The following is an 8,724-nucleotide window of genomic DNA, read 5'->3' on the forward strand; positions in this document are numbered from 1 at the left end:
TAGACTGTATCTTGTCACTCGTCGGGTGTATTCTATTGTATCTCGCCATACAGATAGCATTGTTTTTTATTTGCCCAGGTTTTGGAACATCATGAAGATGAGTGGGATCGTGATTGTGATGCTAAAATCACTGTTTTTCCCTTTCAGAAAACAATGTCACATTCACACTAGATAACCTAATGGTTATATTGTAATTAGTGCCCGTTGAACTAGTAAAATAACTAATTTATTAAAATGTCAAATATACCAACCCAAACTTCCATAGCGAAGGCTGAAACAATGCAATATTTTCATATTGAATAGCAAACAATAACAACTGAAACTCCCTCCCTCACTCCCTACCTAGTTTAAAGAATATCACAACTTTTTCACGTTGTGTACACTCTTGCATTTACAGGATGTCAATGGCTCATGATTTAATCCCACTGTATTGATGATTTCTTATATTGCATAACAAGATTGTGATGTAAAATCGTAACATGCGTTTTACCGTAGACCAGTGGTTCTCAAACTTTGTACATGACGTACCACCTCAGAAAATATCAGGCTCTCTCAGGTACCACCACTAAGACCAATGTTAAAATACAGCAGCGTAGGCCGACACTATTCAGCTACGAAGAGGAAGGTTTATTCCTAATTAGATGATTATTTATGGTTGACTATCTTCAGCCACAGCCACGCTGCAGGAAGCGGCAGCATCAGAACTGACATGTCAGGGTTTTAAAACAATCATTTTACCTCTGCTCACTCTCTTTCATCACAGTTTAGCTCGTAATTCATGACCATGGCTACGTAACAGGCTGATACTCAAACAACAATATGACAGGAAATGCTAAACTTACTTTAAAAATAACATTTCAAGGACCTAAGTATTTTCTTAGTATTATATTCCCAAAGCAATTTCAGTCAAAAGCAACTGGACTTGGTTATTTGTCTAGGACCAGGACCAGTCCCAGCCTGGGTCCAACTAACTGGTGTGGAGATCCAGGTATCTAATCTCTCACAAGGCCGGTGATGTCACAGGAACCCTTTGTGCTCCAAGTGCCAGCGACCATCGTTAGAGTGACAGTCGTTGGTGCGAAGTTGGTTTTGACTTCGTTAGTGCTCTACTGAGTCTAAACGACAGTCGTTGGAGTCACATGGGGCCATTTGTGAACAGTTGTTCTTTGAGGTTAGATTGTTGAATCTCCTGGGAAGGGTTGAAAGGGCAGCATTGTAAATTGGAGATAAGTGATGTCTCAGACCTCCTCCTCTGTTTAGCGATGGTTTCTCTACTTTTGCATAGATGGCTTCTTTTAGGAGAGCTAACTCCTCAGGCCTGGACTCTGCTGTCCACATACATCTCAAGGAGAAAGCCCACCCCTTTGATGACAACAATGTCCAAATCCTGGACAGAGAGGACAGATGGTTTGAAAGAGTAAAAGAAGCCATCTATGCAAAAGTAGAGAAAGTATTGTTAAACAGAGGAGAAGGTCTGAGACACCACTTATCTCCAATTTACAATGCAGCCCTTTCATCCCTTCCCAGGTACCACCAGTGGTACAAGTAACACAGTTTGAAAACCAGTGACTGTATAAAAGGTCAGATTAACTCTTCTCCATCAGATAAGTCCTCTAAAGTCTGGGCGTATTAAATTAACCATTCATATTTTCAAAAGGATTTGTCAACAATATTTTATTTTGAAAATTCCGACCGGAAGTCCCACTCTTCATTCTGGCTGGCTTGACGCCTGACAATCATTGTAGCTTTCCGTCCTGATGAAAATATCAAAGTGTGCAGTGTCCTTCTGTCACAGAGCGGTCACCCCCGGAGCAACAGCGGAGCAGAGCGGGTGGAGCGTCCGGCCTGGAGTGTCACTGCACACGGACGTCAGGAACCACAAGGTCCCGCCTCTGACTCGACCGACCCCCGGCTCGCGGTGCCTCGCTTTCTCCTTGGATGACCTACACGCAACCTCTCGGAGCAGCAGCGGGACAGTCGGTTCATTACAGCCGTGAACACCTGCTGGTTAGGAGGTGAAGCGGGGTGCGTTTTAATACACAGCGGGCGACGAGTCCATTAAAGCGAGTCTCCCGCAGGCGTCAGGCCGACTCTGGAGCAGCTGACCGGGGGAAACAGAAGTAAGGCACGTTACCAAATTCCTTTTGCCCGTCGTGGCTGCGTCAGGAGGAGCCGCCGCCGGAGGACCGGGAGTCACAGAGTTGAGAGTCAATGTGCTCACCTGATCATTCAGACAGACTTTAAACACAGACACGACAGAATAACTCGGCGCCCACATGATGTACACAATCACCAGAGGTCCCAGCAAACTCGTTACACAACGGAGGACAGGTGAGTGAATGGAGCATGATGCAATGGGAGATGAGCTTGGTTTACATGAAGGGGGAGGTTTGTGAGCAACAGTTAAAATAGTTTAGTGTTAACATGCAGGGCGTTTGCAGTTCACCTGTGCAGTAACTGTAAAACTATTGTATTTTTTCGTCTTAAAGGTCCCACACAACAAATCGAGAGCAAATTCAGCGACTTGAAGCTCAAGCCGACATCTTGGCTCTTATCAAAGTAAGTATCTGCTCTTGTTTTGTTTTTTGGGGGGGTTGTTTGAGCTACTTCGAGGCCCAAGGATATTCAACACGTGCGCCCCGGCTGCGCGATCATGTAACGCATCGACATCGGTCACTTTGGAAACGGCTCTGCATCCATTATCGGACATTCACATAACTTCCTCCGCAGTTTCTCAGCCCGGTGTCGGTGCCGGTGCCGTCCGTTACCGCGAGATGACCGGCGGCTCGTCCACCTGTGACCGCATGTTCACGGTCTGTGTGAGCGGCCGCTTTGGATCTCACCTGCAGCCCTGTGGCTTTTTTTAAAAACCACTCGTGCTTCCTTCACGTGCTGCTCGGAAATATCAATATCACTTAAAGATACGCTCCCTGGCCAGTAACTTCTCCAAAACGAATGCAGTCGATCACCGCAGCTCTACCCTGTGGAGGACTAAACGTGACTTAAGTCTCAATGAATAAATGCACTAATAAATAAATGAAGTGAATTCATGAACAAATACAGAATTAAATTAATGCTGAAATGAATGAGGACAAGCGGTTGAAGATGAATGAATGAATGAATGAATGAATAAATGGGACCTCCTTCCTCATTAACATATGGACACAGAACAAAAGAAATGAATAAATAAATGTAAGTGAACAAAATATAAAGCATTTATTTATTCAATATTTTATTTATTTACGCATTTATTTAGTTAACCTTTATTTTAGTCATACATTTATTCATGCATTCATTTGTGCATTTATTTATTTCTGTGTTTAAGCATTTATTTCTTTATGCATTTAATTATTTATTCATTCTTTTATTTATTCACGCATTTATTTCTGCATTTATTTATTCCTGTATGTATTTACGTATACATTTATTTATTCTTTATTTTAGTAACACATTTATTCATGCATTAAATTTATGCATTTATTTATTCCTGTATGTATTTATTTATTTATACATTGATTTATGTGTTTATGCATTTATTTATTTATTTATTGTGACTTAAGTCATGTTTAGTCCTCCATACTACCCCACTCACTCAAAGGGGTGGACAAAATATTAAAAACACTTCTTTGTAATGCAATACAAATTCGACAGCACCACAAACTACACCATTCAAAATGAACATAAAGACAACAAACATGATAACTATTAACGAAAGTGGCACGTGATGCCTCAGTTTTTCCTATATATGTACTTGTATAAACCGGCAACTTCTCTTATTTCCAATACAGTATGTCAGGTGAGTTCGGCAGCAGAAACATTATCAACAGAAGCAGTAAAATGAAATGGCACGTTCTAGTGTCAGTGGGTCGATGAGAGTTCTTTGTAGACTTTATATCTGCATCGATATTTAATATGTGCCCTTTTAGGGTGAAGTAATTCTAGAAACAGCGAAGGCAAGGATCATTTATCTTGTCAATGTTGTTGACAATGTCTTTCTGTATGCAAATTGGTTAGAAACGGTTTGAAAGGTCTGAAGAAAGCTTTGAGTAATTGATTGTTTTGTCAGTTTACTATGTCCAGAGTTAAGAACGAACCTTCATGCTGTTCTTCTAAAACCTAAATCCCATAACCCGAGGACTACAAGCATCACTACTCAAAGACCGTGGGGTTTTAATTCAACTGGCAACCAGAATCTTTTTTTTTTCTCTCATCACTCTGACATTGAACAGTTGTGTTTTTGTTTTGATGCGGGCTGCCCCAATCCCCAAGCTGACATTCTTTTAATCAACTCCATCCGATCTCTGCAGCTCTCCGCCCCCAAAGATTGTGTTCAATCGCCTGAACGGGAAGCGCTACCACGGTGCAGCCACACAGAAGACCGCCAGCCCAGCAGAGGGATTCACTCCTGCACATGAAGAGAATGTCAGATTCGTGTATGAAGGTGAGGGTCGCAGGATCAGTGGATGAGTGGATGTGGGTTACAGAGCAAGGTCAGACCCTCCAGGTCCAATCCTGTAGAAGTCTTTCTCTCGAGCTTACAAGGTCGGAGGTTGTGAGGGTCAAAACTGGGGCGTTGTGGTCAGCAGATTAGTAAAGTATTTTTTCTTTTCAGCTGTATTTCAGTTTATTATCAATTTTAAATTTCTGTACGATATAAAACAGAAGCGATGCTTTAAAAACATTATCACTTAGCAGTTACTTGTTGGTCTTTGGTAACTACTCAGAAGTCTGACGTGTTAGTGACTCAAAATAAACACAGTTCAGTGCAAGTGTACAGTTTATTTACTGGCATATACTAACTTAAGGGTAACAGAGTCACAGCTCCCCAGCAGTTACAAAAGAGGCTGAATATACAGACACACCTTCAACCTCGTGAGGGAAATTGAATGTGACCACGATCAGGGATGCACTGATATCAGGTCACCGGTACTGACTCACATATCTGGATCCAGTGTCAGTGACAATGGGGCCGATCTATTCAATGCAGTTCTCTTCATACAAATTATATACTGACATTTGATTCCTGTCTTGTTGTTGCTGCATTTAAAATGTTTACACTTGAATTGTAAATCTGGTTAATTTTGATTATGTGATTTATGTATTATAACCAGGCTGCTGTTCCCAATTTCTTGTTTTAATAATAACAACAATTCAGTAAGTTAATATATGTATTTATTTGTGACATCTTTGTTTGAAAAAGTTAGGAAAGCAATAGTTAAGTCAAGCCTGAAGTTGCCTTCCACATAAAAGAGTGAGCTGGTCATTATTGTGAATGAAACCCCAGCAGGTCGATGCAGGACCCCGATGTGAAGTCGCCCTCAAGTCTGTTATATATGGCATCAGTCTGCTGTACAGAAATAACAGACCGTAGAATGCCACTATTGACCCATCAGAACAAAGTTTTCAACAAAGCTGTGTAATAAACGCTGGCGTCGGATCGTTACTCTATATTAGCCGATGCCCAGCTATGATATCGGTATCAGAAGTTGGATCAGTGCATCCATAGGCACGGCTGCAAGAATCAGAAAACAGAGTGAACTCCAGAAGAGAGCTATAGTCGTTAAGACCTAACATTGATTAAAAAATCACGGCTGTGCACAACTCGGCCCATCTTGAAGTTTACCCAGCATGCCTCTCTGCTGGCCAGTATTTCAAGCCCTGGTGGAAATGAATGACTTGCAGAGCTGAATCAGCATGAAGCAGTTATCTGTGTTACGCTTGGATCGCTGCCATTAGAGACTGCTCGCTGCGTCCTTTCCTGACCTTTTTGTGCCGCTCACATCTAAAGAAAAAAAAAAAAGACAAACGTCACCTATTAACACATTTAGATAGAACTCTACACTCCCACGTACACATGCAGTATAACTGGTTTGATGGTATGTGTTCTTAATATTTGTCGCCCAAACATTCCTTTGGGATATATAAGTGGAACCAACTGTAACATAATAATGTGTTGCTGAACATTTGCGCCCAAGGCAAGCTGAGAAATGTTCCACAGAGCCAAAACCATGAGGCTTTATCAGGAGGCTGAAGCTTGAAAACCTGCACACACAGCAAATAAAACACACACCACGGACCAGATTAGCCTTCTCACAACTGTTTACATTAAGTTGTATTGTAAATAAAAGGCTGCGTACAGTTTGCCATTAAAATCCAACTCCTGTTGACTAAAAATGCATTTAAATGAATTAATTTGGCATTTATTTGTGTTTGTTTGCTCTCAGCATGGCAGGAGGTGGAGCAGAAGCTGGGGGACGGCGATGGTGCAGAGTCAACTGACAGCCAGGGGCCCATTCAGTACACTGAGAAGACTCCCAGTGCTGCGATGAAGAGTAAGTACCTGCATCACCACTTTCACACAGGGGCATAGCATACAGTTCCCATTCATGCACCTGCTAAAAGTCTTCAGAATACAACAACAAAGAAAATCCGCCCTCATTAAATCTAATCTCACTACTTAGTTTTATGGCATCAGAACAGATAATCTCCTTCCTGCTTTTAACCCCCTGAACCTTGGACCAATGGTCCTGCCATGTTTTTATAATTCCTGGTTATTTAAACACCAAAGGACGAGTGATTGGCTGTTCTCTTCTCTCCACACAAATCATGTGCAGGGTGTCTGCTTTATCCCTAACCAGAGGTTAACTGCAATAGTCTGCTTTAATTTTTAACTCGTGTTTAATTGGTCCATGAGAGCCTGGCTGTTCCAGATAAACCCAAGCTGACTGATTGTAACGCGTCTCATCTCACATAAACCTGTCTGCTCTGGTTCCTTCTGTGGCTCACTGCCCTCAAAGGTTGCAACAGATTCACTTTGGAATAAAATGCCATTTTTTTTATCGTATAGTTTGAGGCTTTGAGACACTTGACTCTGAACAGAAGTGACTATATGAGTAATGAAACCTCTAAAACGTGTCTTTCAGCTCAAATGAGTCTTCCCCCCCCCCCCCCCCCCCCCCCAAACCGTAAACTCATCTTTGTCCCGGGACAGTTCCTGTTTTCAGTGGCCTGTCTCTGGCTACTACTGCCCCCGGTTTTCACTGTGGCTGAAGGATTCGAAAATGGAATACAGGGAAAAAATGACAAAACGTAAATGTTGACGAAACAAAACCTATAGTTGTGCATGCTACTACTCACAGGCCAAAGCCAAAGTGGTTTGACATCTCCAGGTGAAAAGAAACGGAGGCATAATAGATTTCATTTTTGCAAAAATTCATAAAAAAATAGATTATTCAAAAACAAGCCATGTGATACATGAGGAATATGTTAATTATCAAACTGACATGGTCATGCTTTGGAGCTTTTTACACCTCTGAACCAAAAATGTCCCTGTACTTTGCATCAGCTTCGGCTGTACTTTGTGTTGAGTGCTAATTAGGAAATGTTAGCATCATCATTGTGAGCATGCTAGTATGCTGATGTTAGCATTTAGCTTAAGCACAGCGCTGCTAGCATGGCTGTAGACTCTAAATCTCGTTTAAAGGACCCATTTTGGACTCATTTTCAGGTTCATACTTTTATTTTGGGTTTCCACCAGAACATTTTTACATTTTGCAATGTAAAAAAACCACATGATTTTTCTCATCCTGTCTCTCTGATAGACCTGTATTCACTCTGTCTGAAACGCTCCATTTTAGCACCTGTCTCTTTAACTCCCTGTCCTGAAAAAGCCCAGAATACTCCGACTAGTCAGCGTTTCTGGGTCTCCTGCATCTGCTCTCTCGGCATTGCAGCCGGTTGTGACATCGCAACAGTACACAAGTCCTGCTTTATAATAATATATAAATATGTATGTATATATATATATATAAGTCTCACTTTTGACAATATGGGACCTTTTTACGTATAAACGTCAAATCTCTTTGGACAAGATGAGACACAACACGGAATAAAATCAATAGTAACTGTTATGCAGTTAATAATCAGTAACTCAGTGTAGGAATACACTTTCATACTCTGTTGACATTTTCTCAGCCCCTCAGGTCTGTTCATCTGCACAGGTCATCCCATGGTTCTTTCTAAAAATTAATCTGACTTACCCATTTCACAAAAAGAATAATTAACTAAATGAATCAATCACAGAAGATGGATTATGCTTTAATTCTGTCCCCTCTGTTGTCCCACGTGCAGACTTTGTGCCCATAGACCTGGAGGAGTGGTGGGCTCAGCGCTTCCTTGCCAACATTGCCAACCTGTCATGATGAGCGGGTCGAGGCTTTGAGGCGGGACAGGAAGCACCGTGCCGATGCTCCATCGCGAGGGTGTCACAAGGGCGAAGAGGAGGCGAGTGAGTCTCTGGGGTCTGCGGTGCGAAGCGGTCGTGTGTAATTTGGAATCTGATTTGATGCCCTGTGCTTCACGCTGCTGTAGAGAAAACTGGGTTCACAACATAAACCCCCTCTCCCCCGACCCAACTGAACTCTGACAGCGCTGACTTGAGGTTGTGCTGCGATAGACCCGTCTCTCTCTACGCGATTGACGTAATGGATAGAAGCTGTGACACGTGTTCCCGGCTGTATGTACGTCCTGGCTGACCTTTGGATATGAATCTGTCGAAGAGCAAAAAGTAAAATGTTTTTCAAAAAATATCTTGTGTGATGGAATTTTTTTATCAATTAGGGCATATTTTACTCACATTTTTTTCCAAGTAACCTGACTTGATTGAAACATATTTGGTCAGTAATAACAGCACATGGCAGGGTTATTTTTTTGTACCCTCACATG

The 8,724-nt window shown here is 41.9% G+C and overlaps 1 protein-coding gene across 1 annotated transcript; it reads left to right on the top strand.

Moving 5' to 3' along the window:
• The first annotated feature begins 1,762 nt into the window (after positions 1-1,762).
• Positions 1,763-8,555, top strand: mcrip2 (MAPK regulated corepressor interacting protein 2). The gene is made up of 5 exons (XM_083924604.1): positions 1,763-2,331; positions 2,490-2,559; positions 4,308-4,441; positions 6,225-6,332; positions 8,131-8,555. The coding sequence occupies exons 1-5, from the start codon at positions 2,277-2,279 to the stop codon at positions 8,199-8,201; spliced, it is 438 nt and encodes a 145-aa protein (XP_083780730.1). The 5' UTR covers positions 1,763-2,276; the 3' UTR covers positions 8,202-8,555.
• The last annotated feature ends 169 nt before the right edge of the window (positions 8,556-8,724 follow it).

This window comes from Echiichthys vipera, assembly GCF_963691815.1.
Source record: "Echiichthys vipera genome assembly, chromosome: 2".
Classification (NCBI taxonomy): domain Eukaryota; kingdom Metazoa; phylum Chordata; class Actinopteri; order Perciformes; family Trachinidae; genus Echiichthys; species Echiichthys vipera.